General features: G+C 39.3%; 1 protein-coding gene across 2 annotated transcripts in view; it reads left to right on the forward strand.

Moving 5' to 3' along the window:
• Positions 1 to 22,183, forward strand: part of TMEM45A (transmembrane protein 45A) — a 79,350-nt gene extending 57,167 nt beyond the window's left edge. For both annotated transcript variants that reach the window (XM_007986051.3, XM_007986050.3), the window contains 5 exons: positions 3,855 to 4,047; positions 5,589 to 5,801; positions 7,251 to 7,435; positions 17,143 to 17,288; positions 21,656 to 22,183. In XM_007986051.3, coding sequence (XP_007984242.1) covers positions 3,858 to 4,047; positions 5,589 to 5,801; positions 7,251 to 7,435; positions 17,143 to 17,288; positions 21,656 to 21,749 — 828 coding nt within the window. In that variant the 5' untranslated portion in view covers positions 3,855 to 3,857 and the 3' untranslated portion in view covers positions 21,750 to 22,183. The remainder of the gene's footprint in view (positions 1 to 3,854; positions 4,048 to 5,588; positions 5,802 to 7,250; positions 7,436 to 17,142; positions 17,289 to 21,655) is intronic.
• The last annotated feature ends 1,856 nt before the right edge of the window (positions 22,184 to 24,039 follow it).

Consider the following 24,039-nt stretch of genomic DNA (forward strand, 5'->3'; position numbering starts at 1 on the left):
TTATTGCCAGGAGTAACTAACTGCATCTGTTGAGTTCCTTAGCCAGGCAAATATAACATACCTTATACTTAAACTTCATTTTGTCTGGATCTTTAAACAGAAAGATTGGAACAATCAGATTGTTTCAGATTGAAAGGCTGAAGACACAGGAGTTGTGTAACTGAAGTAGGAAGGAGGACTCCTTTCTTTCCCTTCTTTGATCAGCTCATATTCTTCTTAACAAACCCTCCACTATTCCCCATTACCTCCTTATTACATCCTGATGGGTGTCCTGAGATATATTGATCCTCTCAGCTTTGCAGGCAGCAGGAGCCTCTTAGCTTGTCATAGGGGCTGGTCAAGAGGGCTATTTGGCCTAGAGCTGTACATTCAGGGAAGGCCTGCTTTTTAAAATTTCATCATATCTATGACATAGGCAATATGTTTGCTTGTATATTAAAAGTATTTACTAGGTAATTCTAAATATTTAAAAGCAACCAGATTTCTTGTGATTCTGTTTTGGCATTTTCTTTCTTTTTTAATATACTAGGAGCCTAAAAAAAAAAAAAAGAGAGAAGGCCCAGGCACCTACACTCTGAGGGGCCCCCATAGTCAGTTGCACAGGCTTTCATACTATGGTAATGGTCATAGAGGCTATTGAGGAGGACAGACCTTCAATGACTAATCATGCAAAGAAGTCACTAATGTGAGGACTGGGTGCCTCGAAAGGGTGTCATAGGGACCCTCCCCTATTTGGGCCATCAGGAAAGATTTCTCCAAGCAGGTGAAATTGAAGGGGCCTCTTCGCCTTCCCCTAGAGGGGATCAGTGTTAGGCAGCAGAGGTGATAAATCTCAATAAACAATTGTTTTTTAAGGAAAGAGCCAAACTCTAAGGATGATGCTCATAATTTGGATTTGGGCAAAGGGGTGAATTGGCAGTATTGTTAACCAAACTAGGTAACCGGGGATTCTTTTAGGGTAACTAAAACTATTTTCTGGCAGTAGATGGGTTGATAAGATGATTAGTTCAGTGTTGGGTATGTTGAGTGTGAGAGGCCTTTGAGACATCAGAGTAGAGATGTTTTGCAAATATATGATCTTGTGTTATAAGAAGAGCTTAGTAACTCCTTGTAAATTCAGAACCTCATAGCATGTAAGGCAGTGGATAGTCCAGTGGAGAATTGAAAGAAGAATGGATATATGGCCTCTGCTTTCAAGGAGTTTATTCTCTAATTGCAGTCAAGGAGTTCAGTAACCACAGATTATCCCAGTAACCCTCTAAGACAACAGCAAGAGAAATGTCTTGGGCAGTACAACAGTGATTGCCAAATGAATTGTATCAATGTTTCTTGATTTTCTATATCCATCTTAGTATCTAAGTAAAATCGTGCATTTGGTTTTACTTTTGTTTCACTCTAGTAGTTAGAGGTAGGTTGAAAATAGCATGATCTTATTTAACAGTACCATGGGTTATTTGCTTTGGAGTAATTAATTTTAAATTTATGGTGTAGGTACTGTTATTTGTCCCATTTTACAGAAGAGAAAACTGTGACACTGAGGGGTTAAGTAACTTTCCCAAAGTTATATAACTAACAAAGTATAAAGTTGGTATTTGGACTTAGATAATCCAAAATCAAAGCCCCTTCCCCTAATTTTTAATCCTATTTTTTAATGAAATATATCCGCTATCATTTAAGTATTTGAAAACCTTATTTTCAGTGGCTGCGTAATTTATTTAACATTCGCCTAGTGCCTATATTTCCATTTATATTTTCTAGATAAATCCCTGCAAGTGGGCTTCCTGTACTAAGAAATATAAAATGTTTAAGACTTCTTAAGCCAAATACAACTCATTTTCAGAAAAGTTCAAAAAATTTGCAGTCTGTATATGCTTTTCAATCCCATGTAGAAGTTTTCTCAATCCCATATGACTGCCTAAACCGAAACAGAACTCAGCAACACTGTGATAAAGGTGGTGGTTACGATAATAAATCAGAGACTGTTAGGGCAGGAAAGAACTCCGGGTTTCATCTAGGCCTGCCTCCTTCTTTTATTCATTAAGAACCAAGGCTTAGAAAGGTTAAGAAATATGACCCAAACATGCCATTACAGGCATAGTTAGGACAAGGACCTGCACACAGCACTATGTGCTATATTGAGCCTGAGACTCTTGGATGGTTTGGAGGATTCCAGGGTGTCCTGAAATGACTGCCTGGGGTCGCCGCTGAGATATAAGAGACTTTTAGTGTTTGAGTTAGCTTCCAAGTTTCCCCCTGAGTTTCACAGTTGTATCAGAGGGGTGGAAGTAACCCAAAGGGGTCTGTCCTGAACTGAGAAGCCCATTATCACCTAGAGATAAAGAAGTCTGCTGGGCCAGGGGAAATCCTGAGATCTCCTTTCATGAGTTTACTTTGACCTGGCCTAGTGTCAGATCCACGGGGGTGATTCTGGACTCTCTTTTCATTATTCTGTTGATGCTATGATATGTGTCAACAGAGGGCTACTCACATAATTGAAAACTCACATAAATCAAGACGAGTTTTTTTTTTTTTTTTTTTTTTTTTAATAGCAGTGACCAAAAATGGAGGGTATTTCTGTCTTTATTTATTTTGAGATGGAGTCTTGCTCTATCGCCCAGGCTGGTGCGATCTTGGCTCACTGCAAACTCCGCCTTGTGGGTTCACGCCATTCTCCTGCCTCAGCCTCCTATGTAGCTGGGACTACAGGCGCCCGCCCCCATGCCTGGCTAATTTTTTGTATTTTTTGTAGAGGCGGGGTTTCACTGTGTTAGCCAGGATGGTCTTGATCTCCTGACCTTGTGATCCGCCCACCTTAGCCTCCCAAAGTGTTGGGATTACAGGCGTGAGCCACCACGCCCGGCTGGGTATTTCTGTTTATTAACCAGAAGCGACTCCACTATGTGGCAATAATGTAAACAAAATTTGCAATTTGATTTGGCTTGATATCTGGCTAGGTGGGGCTAAGGTGTTTTAACAGTAAATCTCAAAGTTTCATTGCCTTAGCACAATAAGGGATTGTTTCTTACAAAATCTGAAGCAGGCTAGTTGATCACCTGCTGGGTTGCAGATATGCCACACCAAGGTTGCCCAGGCAGGAGAAGAGAGAGGTAAAGGAGTCATGTAGACTGCTAACTGACCCAGCTTGGAAAGTGACATGTGCTAGTTCAGCTTACAGTGTGTTAGCCAGAACTAAAAACATGGGTCCAATCTAACTGGAGGGAGAGGCTGGGAAAGAGTGGGAGCAGCACACAGATATTTGATGAACACTAATTGTTTCTTCCATACACTTGATGCTTGATATTTTGAAATTGTCAACCTAAAAAAATGTGTAGGCAATTTCACATCATTTCAAGTTTTAAACATAAAGATAAAAGTTTCATATCACTTTCCTTCAGAGAGGCTTGAAGGGCCACTATATGGAGAAGTATATACTGTCGATGCAAAGAAATTCTTTTGATTTCTGTGTTAAAAATAATGGAACTTTTGCTTAATGTTTGTGAGATTTGGGCAAGTAGTCTAACTTCTCTAAATGAGTATCCCTAAAGAAAAAGGGATAACAGTGCTTCATTCAGGGGTATGTTGCATAAATTAGGTTGACGACTGAACATAAAATACTTGACACAGTGCAGAGTACATGGTAAGTACTCAACAAATGTGAGTTTTTATTTTTTTATTGATATTATTGATATTATAGTGGCATTTACTACTATGCACAGTAATGTAGGATCCTCAGAATCATCCTCAGTGCTGTATCCATAATCAGAAGACAGTGTACTTTATGGAAACAAGTGATGTTTTGTCCAGATTCTGGCAATAAAATGTCTTTTATTTTCTGTGTGTTCTTATATTTGTAGATCATGGGGAATTTCAGAGGTCATGCCCTCCCTGGAACCTTCTTTTTTATTATGGGTCTTTGGTGGTGTACAATGAGTACTCTGAAGTATATCTTCAAAAAGCAAAAGCGAACCTGCTACCTTGGTTCCAAAACATTATTCTGTCGATTGGAAATTTTGGAGGGAATTACAATAGTTGGCATGGCTTTAACTGGTGAGTGGACCATCTGTTTTCTGTTTTTACCTTTTGGGTGTTTTCATATGTAAAATATGAAACAATATAAAATCATGAAATTGCTAAAAGGAATTTTTATTAAAAAATATCTCAACACATATTCTAATTGTAATTTCTATCAGATACAATTCATTGGGAAGGTAATAATTTACACTTATACAAAGAGCTATTTCTTAATGAATTAGTCATAGTAGTTAACTTGCCTACCCAGTCAAAGTGAGTTTCTTTTAAAGAATTGGTTGGAGCTTCTGAAATAATTTTATATCAATTGTTCTGATCTCTGAAAGAACAAACCCTATCAAAAACCATTTTGCAAATGATGTGAAATTAATCAAGTTATTATGGAAAAGCTTCAGTAATACATCATTTCTGGTAGGCTGTAGAAGACTTTAGCTTTCTGCACACTTCTTTTTTTCTTGGTTCCTGAGTTGGAGAAAGAGATTAGGCCAGATGACTTCTAAGGCCTTTCCACTGAATCTTCCATCTGAAGATTCAATGAAAATGTTCTGTGTTCTTGAGAGTTCCACTCTAGCCTCTCTGTTATAAAGATAAATTTTCTGATTTTCCCATTAGATTTCTTCATGCTTTATTTATGGCAACAGGTCTTTGCTATGGCATCAAGTTACACAGTAACATTTTCAAAGAGGGAAATTTCCTTGCCAAATTCTATAGATTAACAAATAAGGCAGTATCTGTAAGAAAGTTTAACTGTTTGCATCTGCTGTATCTGTCTGGCTTCTTTTTTCCTTTTTTTTTTTTTTTTGAGATGGAGTCTTGGTCTATCAGCCAGGCTGGAGTGCAGTGGCATTATCTTGGCTCACTGCAACCTCTGCCTCTTGGGTTCAAGCAATTGTGCCTCAGCTCTCAAGTAGGTAGGATTACAAGCGCCTGCCACCACACCTGGCTAATTTTTGTATGTTTAGTAGAGATGGGGTTTCACCATGTTGGCCAGACTGGGTGCGAACTCCTGACCTCCAGTGATCTGCCCGCCTCGGCCTCCCGAAGTGTTGGGATTACAGGTGTGAGCCACTGTGCTCAGTCCTGTCTGGGCTTTCTCAGTTATCATAATTGGAGAAAAGCTGAACTCTTTAGCATTTTTATCTGGTACCAAGCACAACCCCCTACTTTATGGCAGCTACTGAAAGATGTAGTATTTAAGAAGGAAATAATCAGTCTCCATAGGAGTTGTCTCCCAAATTCAAATCTCCAAATAATTCAGGATGTATCTTAGTCATTAGATTGGAATGGGCAGTGGAACTAAGATCATTGGCATTGAAGATCTGAAATAGCTGTTTAATTCAATTGGCTATCTTTGGTTAAAACTATTTATTTGAACCAGCATCTGAACCTCCAAAACAAGCCTTAAGTGCCAGTGCTCAGCTGTTAGGGAACACCTCAGAGAGAAGAATCAGTGTCACAAGAGAACATTAGATTGGAATAAGCAATGGGCTAATCCTCCTGCATCTTCTTGAATTCTAGGTAAAGCACAGTTGCTAAAACTGTGATGTGTTTCTTTGCAGGCATGGCTGGGGAGCAGTTTGTTCCTGGAGGGCCCAATCTGATGTTATATGACTATAAACAGGGCCACTGGAACCAACTCCTAGGCTGGCATCATTTCACCATGTATTTTTTCTTTGGGCTGTTTGGTGTGGCAAACATATTATGTTTCACCATCAGTTCACTTCCTGTTTCCTTAACCAAGTTAGTGTTGTCAAATGCCTTATTTGTGGAGGGTAAGTATTAATGAGTATTTTCATGTACCTTTCTCTATTAGTGGGCATTTGTGTAGCCCTTCATATTAATACACCTCTGGCATCTTGTTGCAGCCTTGATTGATAGGGCCATATATTTGGGCCATAATGAAATATTTGGGTGTCCTAGGCAGAGTGCCAAAGATCTACGTGCTGTACTGACTCATTTAGTAGAACTGGGCAAACACAATTGTTCAATTGCTGTGTTCACATTTCACATCTGTCTCAAAGGACCACTTACGAAGGTTACTCATCTCTGGGTTGTTCTGAAGATTATCTTTTTTTTTTTTTTTTTTTTTTTTTTACTTTTAACAAATGAAAACTGATCCCAGAGTAACAAAGCATGAATACAATGAAATGAGGCAGCCACGCACAGCGGAACAGCTTCCACTATCTACTAATAGGCTTTTTCATATTGATACAGTAATACTCTGCCATTTCATGACAAGTAGGGTCCAAAAAATGCAGTCACATAAAAAATATGGGGTCCTAATTTTGGAAAGTTAATAAAACAATATTTTTTGTTCAGCTGGTCTCCCAGTTACTGTAGGGAGAAAAAAGAAAACAAGCATTTAATGATTTGTTTTCATGTATTACACAGGTAAGAAATAGATTGATTATGGAAATAGATAATCACAAATTGATCAGGAGGCAGTCACTTCCTACTCACCTTACCTCTGGCATCTGAAGATAAGAACTTTTGCCCATACCTCTTGGGAACAAGGGCTGGACAAAAGATGGATGTCAACAACTAATAGCCCAGTTCTCATTATCTCAGGGTGTTACCATATTTTGAATGAACATCTTTTCTCTTTGTCTTCATGAAAAAGATGAAGCTGGAACCTGTCCATGGGATGAAGAAATGCAGTTATTTACTACTTCTTGGGAACTTCCAGAGCCTGTTGTTATACCTGTCAAAATCCACCCGTATGATTTATATGTATTTGCCTCCTCCAGTGGACTGAATTGCTTAAGGCGATGCTTTGATTTATTCATCTGGGTGCTCATCTGAATTATTGCACTTGCCATGCTTACTGTTCTTTGTCCTGCTTAGAAGATGCTTTGAAATATTTTCATCTTACGGAGATTCCAACTTCATCTTAATACTTTTCGTTTGGATAAAGAGGAAAAGATATTCATTCAAAAATACGGTTAACACCCTGAGATAATGAGAATCCATTTGTTGAAAATGTCATAATATGTTAGAGAATAAAGGTCAGGGAAAACAAAAAGAGAGTTAGATTTCAAAGATTCTATTCTAATGAGGTGGTAATGTCTCCAAAAATGCAGTACCGTGGGAATCAGTGGGTACCTGCTCTTTTGGACAGATGTGTGTATGCGTAAAATTCTGTTTACAGAGAGAGGGCGAGAGAGAAACAGTGGGTGACCCTTGGTTCCACTGAAGAAGACAATCTGTTTTTTCCCCATCAGCTTTTATCTTCTACAACCACACTCATGGCCGGGAAATACTGGACATCTTTGTGCACCAGCTGCTGGTTTTGGTCATCTTTCTGACAGGCCTCGTTGCCTTTCTAGAGTTCCTTGTTCGGAACAATGTACTTCTGGAGCTACTGCGGTCAAGCCTCATTCTGCTTCAGGGGAGCTGGTTCTTTCAGGTGAGTTGGGGCCTCTAGTTAATGTACCTGGACCCTTTGCTTGTAACTTCTCTGTTTATTTGGTGAGGCGGTTTGCTCTAGACCCCAGAGACTTCCCTCCAATGTACGGCCTGTAGTAAGATCATGGGCCTCTGAGAAGTGATGTTTGACTGGCCCAATAGCCTTGATGTGAGAATTGTCAGAGCAGCTGGGAAGTGGTGCGTGCACATCTTCATCACATACCTGGATATCCATTATGTAGGAACTCTGAGCTGATGCTTTTAGTTAGAAGCAGTTCCTGACACTAAAGCAGCTTATAGCGCAATAAGGTTAAGAAATATATAGAAAGCAGAAAAGAGAGCAAACTATTATTAATTGAGAAATAACTATATGTTGGCTACTGTACCAAACTTTTATATATACGTTATTTTATTTTTTCCTTGCAATAGCCTGGAATTCAGGCATTATCATCACCAATTTACAGATAGAAAGACTCAGAGAGACCAAGTCTCATACAATAATGGAGCTAGGATCTAAATTTGGATTTGTCCGACCGGAAGCCCCAGGCTTTTTCTATTTTAAGCTGTTAACTTTTTAACCTTGATGTGTTGTTGAAAGCATGAATTCTAATCAGTGAACATACATTTTATAGAGACCGTTGAATCATAATCCAACATGCATACATATCTGTAAACAAAGTCTAGGATGGAAGGTGAATTTTGGTTTAATCAGGGGAGACTTCTTAGAAGAGATTTTTAGTCACCAGAGAGCAGAGATTCGGGATAATGAGGTTATTTTAGGGATTTGTATTGCACAGGAGGAGTGATAAAAAGCATTGGTAGGGGAGCGTGAGAGAAACATCATCCTCAAATGGGATAGAAAAGATGTACTATGTGCCGGGCGGGGTGGCTCACGCCTGTAATCCCAGCACTTTGGGAGGCCTAGACGGGCGGATCACGAGGTCAGGAGATCGAGACCATCCTGGCTAACATGGTGAAACCCCATCTCTACTAAAAAATACAAAAAACTAGCCGGGCGAGGTGGCGGGCGCCTGTAGTCCCAGCTACTCAGGAGGCTGAGGCAGGAGAATGGCGTAAACCCGGGAGGCGGAGCTTGCAGTGAGCTGAGATCCGGCCACTGCACTCCAGCCTGGGCGACAGAGCCAGACTCCGTCTCAAAAAAAAACAAAAAAACAAAAAAAAAGATGTACTATTTAAGCATGTAAGAAAGTGGAAAGGCTGTTGGAGCAAAGGCCAGTAAAGAGGGACTAGATCCAACGGTTATTTTAATGGAAAACTTCATAGAAAAAACTAACAAATACTCTATAATGTGAAGAAGCTGATAATTGGTGAATTTAATTATGTAAAATGTTATATAAAACACTCTATATATCTTGCTGTGTCTTGTGTATCTTGTCTGCTCCTGACACATAACAATGACAGATAAAATAAAATAAAAAATAAAATAATAGAAATAGAAAAAAATAGAAAATTGGAAAGAAAATGTTAAAAATAAATTTAAACAATAAAGTAGAAAACACTAACTGCAATGAAGCAAAACAAACAAAAAGAGGCCAAAGAAACTTGTACGCTGGATGCAGAGCAAGAGTCAAGCTGAGCCCGCAGGCCCAGAGCACAGGGTGACGGTTGGTGTTTTTGGCTCCAGTGAAACTAAAAGAAAGTAAAAGGACTCCTTTCGAGGTGGAGGATGAAACCAGGCTCTTGGGACTCTTTGATTGCGTTTTTTATATATTCTATATTCCTAGTGGTTTTTCATCTGATTGATCTCTCACTTTCTAATAGAAGTCTGTTGAAGTTTTATATTACAGGTCTGGATTTGTCCATTTCTTCTTATGTTAATTTTTTGCTTTGTGGTAAGGCTGTTTTCTGCTTCTCTCTCTCTCTCTCTCTTTTTTTTAGTCTTTTTTTGAGTTAGATGCTGATCTCATTTATTTTCAATCTTTCTTGGTTTAAAATAAATGCATTTAAACAAATACATTTGTCTGCACACTGCTAGAGCTGCCTTCCGTAAAATTTGATGTGTTAGTTTGTAGTTTTTCAATGTGTTGATGTAGTTTTCACTGTTGGGTAATTTTGAATGTTATTTCCATGTGCTTCTCTCTTTCATTTATGAGTTATTTAGGAGTACACTTTTAAGGTTCCAAAAATATTCTTTTTTTCTTATTATTTATTTCTAATGTAATTGTTTTATGGTCAGGGAATGTGTTCTCTTTGTAATGTGGTGAGACTTCCTTTGGAACATGGCCCAATGTCAGTGGTTGTAAATGATCCAGGTAGTCAAAAGGAAAGTATATCCTCTTTGTTTGGTTTAGGAGTCCTCATATATTTACTAGACCGAGTTTGTTAAAAGGCTAAACATTCAAATAAAGAAAGGCAGGACAAGAGGGGAAACCCAAAGAGAACAGAATTATAAACATAAGAGCAGAATGAATGAAATTAATTAGTGTTCAGTTAATAATGACTACTTTCTAGGATCTGAAGGAGGAAGCTGTGGGTTATACCTCAACTGGGAATAGGTTGGCTTAGTGTTGCCCCTTTTGGCAGATAAATGTTTTCATATTTCCCCCAAAAGCTTTTCTAAGGAAGAGATTAATGCCTTTGGGCATAAATCCACGATTATTTAGAAAATTTTTCATCTACCAATATGTCTAGACTAGACTGTTTCCTTTTTTCCTGGTGGTCAGCCTGAATAATGTCTGCAGCCTTAAAGAAAAATGAACATTTACTACCAATGCAAACACACACACTGGCAGGAAATGAAGGTTTAGCCATAGTGACACTCCCACTACTGTACTCCTCTGAAACAAAAATGTCTAGAAACTTAGGTCAATTCATTATGCTTCCAGTTGATAAGTGTGGCATATGAATGTTTACGGCAAAACGCTGTCTTAAGCTAACAATATTATGTCATGACTTGCTTTTCACCATATTACCGTATTTTTTTCTCACTACTTCTTCATGTATGGTTAATATGTTAATACTCGTGCATGAACTGTGTCCCACCTAGACTCTTGGAACCATAAGTATGGAGATGTGAACTGAAGGAAACAAATACTCAGACTGGCCACTTTTTTATCACACACATATAAATGATTGGGTAATACGTAAATGGAGAGGGAATTTCCCTTCCAACTTATTAGCAACGCTTTCTTTCCTGAACCACATCACAGTCAAAAATGTTTTCTCAATAACCTAGCCACATCATGCACTTTAAAAAAGAAAAAAAAAAAAAAATCCTGCAAGCCCCTTTATTCCATGAATCATGTTTTCCCTGTGTCTCTGTGTGGGAGAATATTTCAAAAGTTCGCTTTGCACCTTCTCATTCCCAAGCTCCCTCCAGTCATCCTCACCGCCCAGGTGCGGGGACAATCAGGGAATGAGGAAGGTGCTCCTGCTTCTTCTTATTTTGGACAGTTGCTTCCACTGCATCTCCCAGCTCCATTGATCCCCCAGGGATTCCTCCCTTGACTGCTCAGATCCTGAGCCCAAACGAAAGCTCAGCCTTTGTTTTGCCTTTATGAAGGACAAAAGTTCATTTTTAAATGACACAAAGGCCCAACTAAGCAGTAATGGTTTGAGGTCTGATGCGGCAGCAGATCAAACATTTGCTTAGGCTTTTAGTGTTGAAAGAAATGATTGGATAATCAGATAACAACAGGAAATTCAGACTTCACTGTAGGAAATCAGCCCCAGGCTTATTGCCTATTAGAGAAGATAATTATTTACACTTGAAATGTGACACCAATGAAGCTTAAACTAGTCTAAACTAGTTGAAACCAGATGTTCAGGAATGGCGTACAAGTTGTAGCAAGAAAAACTTTTTTTTTGCAGGTTGAGGTTTTTTTGGAATTTTATATAAGGAAACAAGACGACAAATGAAAGTGAAGTTTCTGTATTTAAAGGAGGATTTAATGAGTTGTGGCAGTTTCTAGCTTTAGTTTGGGGTTTCGGCTTTCCTAATTTATTTGTGTTTGGCTTCGAATGACTATGGGATGTTTCTATGGCTTTTACTGTAGTCACATCAGTTAACTCTGTTCAGTGGCTTCAGTCAAATCTTTAGCTTTCAGCATTAGGCTCTGAGGGTGCTAAAGAGATTGGCGATGAGAGGGGCTCCAAGTTTCTCTTCTCCTGATGTAAACAGCAAAAAGTTTGGTAGAATTAATGATGCCTAATGGAGGTGACTTGAGATTTTATTTTGGAAGCTCCAAAAAGCAATTATGAATATCGCATGTAGTGACAAGTCCCTGGGCCCGCAGTTTAGACCAACCTGAATCTGAATGCTAGCTTTACCACACTAATTACATGAATCACCATAGATAATATGTTCCGTGCCATTTCTGTATTAATGGAAATATTAATAATATCTCATGGGGTTATTGGGAAAAATATATGTTATAACTTGACAATGCATGCTGCCCTGAGGAGAGGACTGCTAATTCCAGAGGAAGGGGAGCAGAAGAAGCTTCCAGAAGAAGATGAAATATGGAAGAGAGTCACCAATGTGTCTAGGCTTAAGGTTTAGGGCAAGTGATACCCTTTTGCTTATTTGAACTCAACCGCTGTATTAGTTTCCTAGAGCGGTAATAACAGATCCCTAGAAATTGGGTGACTTATGGGAGAAATTTATTCTTTTACTCTTCTGGAGAACAGAAATCTGAAATCAAGGTGTTGGCAGGGTTGGTTTTCTCTTGGGGTCCAGAGGGAGAATCAGTCCCATGCTGATCTCCTAGCCAACTGCCAGCCATCCTTGGCATTCCTTGGCTTGTGGCAGCAAGACTTCATTCTCTGCCTTTATTATCACAAGATATTCTTCCTGTATTTCTTTGTTTTCCTATGTCTTCACATGGCCTTCTTATAAGGATGCCAGTCTTTGGGTTTAGAGCCAACTCTAATCCAGTATGACTTCACCTTAACTTGATCACATCTGCAAAGACTCTGTTTCCAAACACAATCACGTTCAGAGATACTGGGAGTTAGGACTTCAGCATATTGGAGGACACAATTTAACCCACTACAAATGCTGACCCTTACCTCTGGGAGCTGGAGCAGGCCACTTCCCAACCTGGGGTGGGCAGGTCATGTGGATGGCATTGGAGGAATGTTGGCAGGACTGTGGGTGGGATCTGGAAGGTTAGTCCATAGCTCTTAACACTCACCTTCCCCAAAATTCCCCTTTCTGCACAGAATTTTTCTCTCAATTTCCGTGAATTCGTTGTAAGAGGAAGGCATGAGACCCCAGCTTAGATAACTGGGCCTTTGAACAGGGAGTTGACCATGTGACTTGATTTTCTCTCTTGTCATTCCAAACAGTGAGCAGAGAGGACCTAGAAATTCTTGCTTTCTTCCAGGGGCTTCAGGGACCTGGGCTCTGGTCACTTTGGCTCCCACAGTGAGCTTTCCTAGCAGTATATAAAAGGGGTATTGCAAAACACTGATCTGTCCAAAGCAACAGTCTAACCAGCAGGGTGGCATTTTCCACCTGCAGTTTCTGAGTACTGTGAGCTCATACCTCTAACTTAATGACTGATGTATCTTCTGCCACAGATGTTGACACCTCTTGCCTTTAGAATATATCCATGTTCTAATGCAGAGGCCCCAGCCCTTGGTGGGTGAGGCACAGCGGGAGTGATGCAAACGTTTTTGCAGCTGTTTGGGGATGGAGGGACAGGGGCGTGCATTACTTAATTTTCCTATCTATAAAATAGACAATAAATGCATTCTGTCTCCCGGGATATAAAGACGGGAAAGAGGAAATTATTGTAAAGTACCTTGCTAATTTAAACTAATAAGATATTTTGGGAAAATGTATGACTCTGACATTGGTTGACAAATAAAATGCATTGGGCCAGGACAAAAATAGAAAACCTTGGTTGGATCACTCCACTTGGTCAGGAAGGTAAACTGAATGACGAATCAATGGAGACTACATGCTTCCACTCATGTTTGTCATTTAGGAATACAGGCCTAATGTTGCCAGATCTATTTTTACAAAAAAAAGCTGGGAATGCAAACTTTTGTGTAATGTTTCCTAATTTTTTAAGTGTTGGGAACTAAAGCAAATTATTATTATTATTATTTTTATTTATTTATTTATTTTTGAGACAAATTCTCACTCTGTGGCCCAGGCTGTGGGCCAGGAGTGCAGTGGCGTGATCTCAGCTCACTGCTGCCTCCGCCTCCCAGGTTCAAGCGATTCTCCTGCCTCAGTCTCCCAAGAGCTGGGATTTAGGCATGCGCCACCAGGCCTAGCTAATTTTTTGTATTCTTAGTAGAAATGGAGTTTCACTGTGTTGCCCAGGCTGGTCTCAAACTCTTGACTTTAGGTGATCCACCTGCCTTGGCCTCCCAAAGTGCTGGGATTACAGGCGTGAGCCACCACACCCGGCCACAAATTATTGTTTTAAATATGCAGGCCAGACAAAGCATGTCTGGGAATTAGAGATGTAGCTCAAGGGTCAACAGTCTGTCATTTATGTTTTAATGGTAATATAGTGCCATGTCCTCATGGAACCACCTTCCATCTCAGTACTGATTGTTCAAACCATATCAGAACTGCTGAAATGACTCCAACTGATCTTGTTATCCAGGCCACTGTCCTTCATATTGCCCCATATGGAAAGGCTATATGGTGAAAAGAGTATGGAGTGGGAGAAAGAACATGGAGTTTTTGGAGCCAGAAACTACTGGTTTGGATCCCTACCGTAGTCATTCAGCCATTTTGTAATACTGGGGAAAGTTATTGAAGTCCTTCAGTTCCAGTCTTTTCCTATGACATACAAGGATGATGATGTCTTCTTCTTGAGGTTGTTTCAAGGACTAAGAATTATTGTGACATTTATGTACATGAGTGAGGATAAAATGACAAGCACATGGCGGTACCACCATCTATCAGACAGTAGATAGTCTAGATATTTTATGTAACCAGAATCATAATAAATGTGAACTTTTGTGTCTGCCTTCTTTTTACTTAGTATAATTGTTTTCAAGTTTCATCCATGTTGTTGCCTATTCTTCATTCCTTTTATGGTTGATTGATAGTGCATTGTATGAGTATACCGCATTTTGCTTATCCATCATCAATTTTTGAATATTTGGGTTGTTTTCATCTTTTGACTATTATTAATAGTTCTGCTATGAACATTCGTATACAAGTTTTGTTTGGATACCTATTTTCAGTTCTTTTGGGTAGAAGTGGAATTGACATGTCATATGGAATTCTGTATTTAACTTCCTGAGGAAGTGCAAAACTGTTACTACAGTAGCTGCAGAATTTTATCCCAATGAAAAATTAGATAGATAGATAAATGGATGAATGTATTTCAGGTTTCCAAAACTAAATGAAATTCAAAACCAAGATAATATCATGGATAATCCTACAAATGTCTGCCATATACTGGCTATGTGTCAGTTACAGTGCTTAGGCATTTCCTTGCAATGGCCCTTTTTGAGGATATATTATTATCCTCATTTTAATGTCTTATTATCCTCATTATCCAGATAATCAGGATTATCCATTTTATATTCCATCAGCAATATATAAGGATTTCAATTTCTCCATATCCTCACCAATATTTGTTATTATTATTATTATTATTATTGCCAGCCTAATGAATAAAAAATGGTATCTCATTGTGGTTTTGATTTGCATTCCCCTGATAAACAATGATATCAATCATCTATTCATGTGCTTATTGATCATTTGTATATTTTCTTTGGGGAAATGTTTCTTGAAGTCCTTTGCCCTTTAAAATTTTTTTTGTTGAGTTTTAGGAATTCTTTTTATATTCTTGATATAATCTCTTATCAGATATATGATTTGCAAATATTGTCTCTCATTCTGAGTCGTCTTTTCATTTTCTTAATAGTGTCCTTTGAAACACAAAAGTTAATTTTGATGAAGTCCAATTTTTCTGTTTTTTCTTTGGTTGATGGTGCTTTTGGTGTCATAGCTTTAAAAAATCAACAAATTGCAAGTGATGAAGCTTTCTCCCTGTTTTCTTCTAGGAATTTTGTGGTTTTAGCTCTCATATTTAGGTCTTTAACCCATTTTGAGTTAATTTTATATATGAGTTAATTTTATATATGAGGTAAGGGTCCAAATTCATTCTTTTGCATATAATACCCAGTTATCTCAGCACCATTTGTTGAAGAGACTGTTCTTTCCCCATTGAATGGCTTTGGCACCCTTGTCAAAAACCAGTTGACCATAGGCATATGAGTTTATTTCTGGACTCTCAATTTTATTTCATTGATCTAAATGTTTATCACTATGCCAGTACCACACTGTTGTTTTGATTACTGCAGTTCTGTAGTATTGAAGTCCTCCAGCTTTCTTTTTTAAGGTTGTTTTGGTTATTCTGGATCCCTTGCAATTCCATATGAATTATGGGATCAGCTTTTCCCATTTCTGCAAAAAAAAAAAAAAAAAAAAAAAGAACATTGGAATTTTGATGGCAATTGCCTTGAATCTGTAGATTGCTTTGGGTGGTATTGCCATCTCAAAAATATTAAGCTTTCAGTCTATGAATATGAGATAGCTTTCTATTTATTTGGGTCTTCTTTGATTTCTTTCAACAATGTTATGCAGATTTTGGTGTACAAGTCTTAAACCTCCTTGATCAAATTTATTCTTAAAGTATTTTATTCTTTTTAATGCTATTGTAGGTGGAACTGTTTTCTTTCTTTCTTTTTTAGATGGAGTCTCACTCTGTCACCTAGGCTGGAGTGCAGTGGCTCTATCTCAACTCACTGCAAGCTCCGCCTCCCGGGTTCATGCCATTCCTCTGCCTCAGCCTCCCGAGTAGCTGGGACTACAGGCGCCCGCCACCAAGCCTGGCTAATTTTTTTTGTATTTTTAGTGGAGACGGGGTTTCACTGTGTTAGCCAGGATGGCCTCAATCTCCTGACCTCGTGATCTGCTGGCCTCGGCCTCCCAAAGTGCTGGGATTACAGGCTTGAGCCACCACGCCTGGCCAGAAGTGTTCTTAATTTTATTTTTGAGTTCATTGCTTTTGTGTAGAAATACAACTGTTTTGTATACTGATTTTGTATCCTGCTATTATGCTGAACTCATTTATTAGCCCTAATAGTTTTTTTGTGGATTCTTTAGGAATTTCTATATATAAGATCATGTCATCTGTGAATGTAGATATTTTTGCCTCTTTCTTTCTAGTGTGGATGCCTTTTATTTTTCTTCATGGCTTAATTGCTCTAGCTAAAGCTTAGCTTAATTGCTCTAGCTAGATTTTCAGTACAACATTGAATAGAAGTGTGAAAGCAGACATCAACGTCTCGTTCCTGATATTAGGGGGAAAGATTTCAGTCTTTTAGCATTAAATATAATGTTAACTGTGGGCATTTATTTATTTTAAAACCTTTTTGTACTCCCAATTTTGAAATAACAGACTGAAACTGCACCATGTAGAAACCGAAAACATTCTCTTAAAGTTCAGACATTCCTAGTGAGATGACTGTTTATATTTTGAAAACTGATCATTAAATGTCCTTTTAAAATTTTTATGAAAATATGACGTATTAGAGACTCTCTATATTACTAAAACAGGTAGCAAAACCTGATGTTTTATCGATTACATCTTAGATAATTGGAGTTAACTTAGTTATTTACCTTGGAAGCAAGCATTTTGAAATGCACCATTTTTGGGAATGTGGTTGGTTATTTTAATATGTGCTTTTTGTTCTAAATTACAGATTGGATTTGTCCTGTATCCACCCAGTGGAGGTCCTGCATGGGATCTGGTGGATCATGAAAATATTTTGTTTCTTACCATATGCTTTTGTTGGCATTATGCAATAACCATTGTCATCGTTGGAATGAATTATGCTTTCATCACCTGGTAAGTTACCGATTTCTGTTCATGGAAGTTCTGTTCCTTGGTATGTGATTATCAAGACTCAGTGGTATTGAATTGAAAATTCAAAAGGGGATTTCATTCCTTATCATCTCATAAGACAGGGTAGCATAGCAGAATATTATCTGCAAACACAAACATTCTCAGTAAAAAGAATAAATGCTGGTTGAAAGTTGGAGTCACTCAAGAGTGCCTCGGCTGTGTGTCTGATGCTCGCATTACCCTTCATCACACTCCTCTGTGCCTCCATGTCTCCATGTATGCTATTTCCTCTTCTCTCTTCTGAATGGTCTCCCTCACCCTGCACTGCCTATAGTGAGTCCTCCATTTACCCATGTGTAGATACTTCAATTATAGCACTTCTTAAGTTTCGAGTCCTTTTTTGACCAACTTGTGTGTGTTCCATTAAATGTAGGTGTCTGCCTAATTTGACATTGACTAATATTTCTAAAAGTCAGATCCAGTTGAATACATTTTTTATAAGAACCCCAGTATAATGTTTCATAAGTGGGTAAGGAGCAGTAGAACAGAGTTATAAGAACACATATTTTTAGCTCCACTATTTATCAACTGTATGACTTTGGGCCAATTACTTAACCACATTAAGTACTAGTTTTATTGTTTGTAAAATGGGGAAATAATAAGACCTAAATAAGATCAAGTATTTAAGCTTAGGACATAATAAGAGCTCAATAAATATTATTGTGTTGTTGTTCTTTCTCTTGTTGTTATTCTCCTCCTTCTCCTCTTCCTTATTCCTCTTTGGTATAAAAAAAAAATGAATGTGATATGGACCCTACCCATGAGGAATTTTTAGTCTTATAATTAGGACTAAATTAGGGAGATGCACAATGAAAATACAGTGCAATAAACAGAAGTAGTAGAAGAACAAAGCATTCTTGGAATTCAGGGGAGGCCTCTTTACAATTGACAATGAAGCTGCAGCTTGAAGAATGAGCAGGAATAGAAAGGGGTGATCACAGTTCCTTTCTCTAAGGTGGTTAATGCCGAACCACAATTGGTTTGGCTGATCTCAATGACCAGGCATGAAGGCTCCAGCACCTAATCCTTCAGACTTCAGTCTGATTGAAATGTTCTGTATCTACAATGTCTAATATGGTAGTCACTAGCTATTGAGCACTTAAAATGTGGCTCGTGCCACATTAATTTTATTAATTTAAATATCCATATATGTGTGGATAGTGGCTACCGTATTGGACACTACACATCTAGCAGGTTCTCTGATTCCTAAAATGCAGTAGCTACTGCTAGGCCTAGTGAGGTCCCAGTTAGAACCAACTTTCCACTCTTCTCTTTAGACATGGGCCCCAAGTCACCCCTCCTGCTCTGTGCTTCTTTGTGTGTCATTGCTGAAGCAGCTCTCATGCTGAGGCACTGAGTGAAGAAATGATTCCTTTGTCTAGCTCTCAGCTGTCTCTGTTCAGCTGCAGGTCAGCGCACTTTGATCTATAGTTGCTTCCTTCTAGAGGTCTAAGTGCTTTGGGTACTGGGAAATTCCACCTTCTCATTCTATTAGTCCCATTCAGTTCCTCTAAAGCATGTGCATGTGCTCCTTGTCAAGGCTGGCTCTGCCATTGAGTGAAACTTGGCTTCTCCCCTGTTGTTCTAGGCTGACTGCTGGGCCTCATCTCCTTAGGGGCTGGAAAGCCTTCAAGATCAGTGCCAGAATCCAAGGAAATGCTCTTCCTCATGTCAGCTCCCCTCCAGAGCCCAAAGAAGACTACTGTCTCTTCCTGTTTCAAAAACCTTCAGACCCCTAATGGGCCTCTTATCCACTTATAGTACTCTGGAAACCAGACACTCCATTTTTTACTTTCCAACCTTCCCCTCTACCCCCAACACATATTATCCTAATCTTTCTGGCCACGCAGCTCCCTCCACCTGGCATGTTCACATTAAATGTGCGTCTCTTCTGTGAAACCTTCTGTGATGACTCTAGCTTTTGCTCATCTCCCCTGAAGAGTTTTTACAGCCCGTCATCTCCACCATGCATTTTAACAATTGGGATCTCTCTTGTGATGTTCACCATTAGATCATGTGGGTTAGTCTTATCTACTGGCTAGATTGTGTCTCCTGGAGTATGAGACCCTTTCCGTAGTGCCCACACCGCCTGGCACACTGCCAAACGTATAGTAGATTCTCAGTAAACCCTTGTTTGCTGTTTAATAGGTAATAGATCTATGTTGTAGAGCTATTTAAATATAAGCTTCATTTGTTTTGAAATCATGTTTTATATGCTTTTCAGTTTTGCTCTCATATTGCTCTTGAAAAGATGAGACCAAGGGTTAAATTTTCTGATATATTTTGGTATAAACTTAAGCAATAGCTTAAGTTAGTCCCACAGAAGTATCTCAAAAACCCCTCTCAGAGCACAAGGAAAGTCATTACATATTGATACAGGCAGGCCAGACCTTCATCAGAAAAACTATGGCAGAAAATAAGAGTAAAGATGCAGGTAGACTGGTGAAGTTTTTCATTCGTGAAGAATGATATTGATGATTTGGCTTATCAAATTTGTTTGCATATTCGTATGTATTTCTGGGAGTTAACTAGGCTTTATTGATATGGTCACAGCACAATGCCTTTATAACAATGATGCACAGGAAAAGCTTTGCCTAGTTCTTATGACGTACTCTTTCTCACATCAGAGAAGAGCCTGCTGAGCTTCAGCTGCTAATCAGTGTCACATCTTCCAGTGTCAAAAATTATAATCCCTGCTTCCCCCAGGCCTATGGATTCTCTTTGTTGTTTGTTGTTGTTGTTGTTGTTGTTGTTGTTGTGAGATGGAGTCTCTCTCTGTCGCCTAGACTGGAGTGCAGTGGCATGATCTCAGCTCACTGCCACCTCCACCTCTCAGACTCAGGAGATTCTCCTGCTTCAATGTCCTGAGTAGCTGGGATTACAGGCATGTGCCACCATGGCCAGCTAATTTTGTATTTTTAGTAGAGACGGAGTTTTGCCATGTTGGCCAGGCTGGTCTTGAACTCTTGACCTCAGGCGATCTGTCCGCCTTGTCTCCCAAAGTGCTGGGATTATAGACGTGAGCCACCACACCTGGCCCAGATTCTCTTAAACTATGAAAACAGTCACCGTGATGGAGGGTACTTCTTTGAGCTTCTTAATTCATCATGGCAGAGGCATCATGTGCAGTTGAACAGCTTGTCCCCTGCACAAAAGTTCCCCCTGGAAGGGGCCAGTAGCAGGAAGTAGCGGCTAAATTTAGCCCAGACTTGACATGGGCCTTGACTTGGGCTGCCAACCCGAGAGGAGGGCTTCATGCACCTCCTTTATATGATATAGCACCTGTTTGCAATACACAGGCTTTAATGGAGAAACTCAACTGAGCTTGGTTTCATCTGGGTTGCCACAGCCCAGCGATTCTCTTAATTGTTTTAGAAATGATCAAAGTTGGCTGGGCACGGTGGCTCATGCCTATAATCCAAGCACTTTAGGAGGCTGAGGCAGGCAGATCACTTGAGTTCAGGAGTTCGAGACCAGCCTGACCAACATGGTGAAACCCCTTGTCTACTAAAAGTATAAAAAAATTGGTCGGGCGTGGTGGCTCACACCTGTAATCCCAGCACTTTGGGAGCCCAAGGCAGGTGGATCACGAGGTCAGGAGTTCAAGATCAGCCTGGCCAAGATGGTGAAACCCCGTATCTATTAAAAATACAAAAAAAAATTAGCTGACCGTGGTGGTGGGTGCCTGTAATCCCAGCTAATCAGGAGTCTGAGGCAGAGAATTGCTTGAACCCAGGAGGGAGAGGTTGCAGTGAGCTGAGATCGCGCCACTGCACTCTAGCCTCCAGCCTGGGCGACACAACAAAAATCTGTCTCAAAAAAAAAAAAAAAAAAAAACCAAAAAAATTTAGCTGGGTGTGGTGGTACATGCCTCTAATTCCAGCTACTGAGGAGGCTGAGGCAGGAGGATTGCTTGAACCCGGGAGGCGGAGGTTGCAGTGAGCCAAGATTGCGCCACTGCCCTTCAACCTGGGTGACAGAGCAAGACTCTGTCTCATTTAAAAAAAAAAAAAAAAGAAAAGAAAAAATGAAAAAGAATAATCAAAGTTGTCTTCTGATGCCTAATTAAACAATGATGCAATACACTGGAAAGCCACATTGTATCTGTTTACTTATACCCTGCTTTAATCCACAAAAATGTTCAAGCAACTCCAAAGCCAAATAAAAGTAATTTTCCTTTTTGGGTTTCCTTCCCCAGTTGCCCAAACTGGGCATATATATACTGTATACTTTGTGGTATATAGGTGCATATTGCTCTGGGTTTCTATTTTAAACACCGTCTCACTTGAGATGCTTTTCTTTCTCCTCAGGTTGGTTAAATCTAGACTTAAGAGGCTCTGCTCCTCAGAAGTTGGACTTCTGAAAAATGCTGAACGAGAACAAGAATCAGAAGAAGAAATGTGACTTTGATGAGCTTCCAGTTTTTCTAGATAAACCTTTTCTTTTTTTTACATTGTCTTTGTTCTTGGTTTTGTTTCTTCATCTTTTATTTGGAGAACAGCTGGCTAAGGATGACTCTCAGTGTACTGTTTGCATTTCCAATTTGGTTGAAGTATTTGAATTTAAATATTTTATTTTTAGCTTTGAAAATATTTTGGGTGATACTTTCATTTTGCACATCATGCATATCATGGTATTCAGGGGCTAGAGTGACTTTTTTCCAGATTATCTAAAGTTGGATGCCCACACTATGAAAAAAAAATTTGTTTTATTTGCCTTATAGATATGCTCAAGGTTACTGGGCTTACTACTATTTGTAACTCCTTGACCATGGAATTACACTTGTTTATCTTGTTGCTGCAATGAGAAATAAATGAATGTATGTATTTTGGTGCAGACACCTGAAATCTTTGTTTTTGTTATTTACTATACTCCTCCTTTATATCATGCAGAAGAAGCTGCAGGACACAGAAATTCTTTTTTGTGAGACATCACTATAGCACCTAAGTCCTCCACAGGGAATGTAGGCCAGAAGTCTTCCTAGGGTGTGTGATCTGTCAGAGAAGATTTAAAAGGGGTGATCTCTAGGACACATGGTTGCAAAGCCATGAGAGACTGGGAAAGGGGGACTGGGGTGTTGTCCATAAGAGGAAAAAGTCATCATGCACCATGGCGTGGCCACCACGCCATCCCCTCTGTTACAATAGGTGAAAGGTTAAAACAAGGAAAAGCCTTTATGGAATGCTTGGGTAAAAAGTCAGAACCCCCTTACCTAGTCTGTGATCTAAGTAGCCCCCCAGTGGAGAGTCAAGAAATCTTGTTTCTGATTCTGGCTCTACCATTAACCAGCCTTTAGATCTCTGGCAATCACCATGTATTTTTCTCTAAAGTAAGGAATTGAATTGAATGAACCATGGAGCTCTTCTGGTCGTCACACTTTATGAATCTAGAAATGGAAGCATGTGGAAAGCTGTTAGGTTGGTGCAAAAGTAATTGTGGTTATTGCCATTGAAAAGCAATGTCTTTTCTTCAGTGTCAACCTAATAATTTAGTACAATGTTTGTTACAAAGACCCGTATTTGCTATGAGAGAAAAGGAAGGAGGATTGCACGAATCCTTGAGGGATGACCCAAACCTGGAGGAAAGGAGGCAGCCTTGTGCACAGCTGGAGCTGAAGTGTCGTCAACTAAGTTCTGAAGGCTCCCTAGCTTCCCAGAAGCGCTGGCTAGTCCAGAAGGCTGCCTAGTCTCATACGTGTCACAGTGACATTGAAGAGTCAGGTGAGCAGATTCTTCAGGCCCCAGAACTGGACACATTCATTTTGTCACATAAGTTTGAAAAGAGCAGATGTGAGTGTCTAAAGGTTTATCTTGAATAATGCCATGAACCTTAGGATGTTTCTGGCATATGAAAACGCCCACATGCCACAGTCCTTGGGGGTCATGGCATTCTGTCCCATGTATGTCTTATCTCTCAGGGCTGTTTGCTAGACCCACAAAATTCTATGATTTTGACAAGTTTGGGTTTCAAAGGCGTGAGTGAGTGAGTGATCAGCAGCAGTTACATGAAGCTGGCATCACTGATATCTAGGCCTGAGCAGAAACACCAGGAATAATTAGCATGAACCAGATTAAGCCTGGAAATTTGAAAACTTATAAGTGCAAATAGTCTACAGTCTTTGTGAGAGAGCAGAAATTTCCACTCGTGTAGTCTGCACACAGAGATTATAAGTAAAATCAACTCAGCGAGTTCTCAAAGGAGGAATATTTGGTTCAGGGCTACGTCCATACTCTAGGGCTATCTGCCTCTAGTTCCGGAAATGAGCAATACATTGGAACACTATCATGACAACTTTATGGCTACATTATTGGATTTGTAGTTTATGACTCACGTTTTTATGGAATGACCTGAAAAATTAGCAAACTGTGAACTTGAGCCAAAATGAGACAGTCATATTTTCTTTACTCGTGCTAGGAAACCTTAGATCAATAAGTACAATTTATAAAGGTTTTGATTTATAAAAAAGTATGTTTCAGTAAATGTTCTGAAACTGTGAAAAATATTTTATAACAAAAATATGAAAAGTTTTCAACTCTAGATCATGGGATGAGAAAAATTAGTTTCAGGCTACACTTAACCCCTGGGTACCAGTGGAATCAATCATCCAGTGAATATTTATTAAACAGTTACCATGTGCCAAGCAGTGTTCAATAAACTGGGAATACAGTGGTACTCTATAGCAGTACTTAAGCCA

The sequence above is a fragment of the Chlorocebus sabaeus genome, chromosome 22 (genome assembly GCF_047675955.1).
Source record: "Chlorocebus sabaeus isolate Y175 chromosome 22, mChlSab1.0.hap1, whole genome shotgun sequence".
Lineage (NCBI taxonomy): Eukaryota > Metazoa > Chordata > Mammalia > Primates > Cercopithecidae > Chlorocebus > Chlorocebus sabaeus.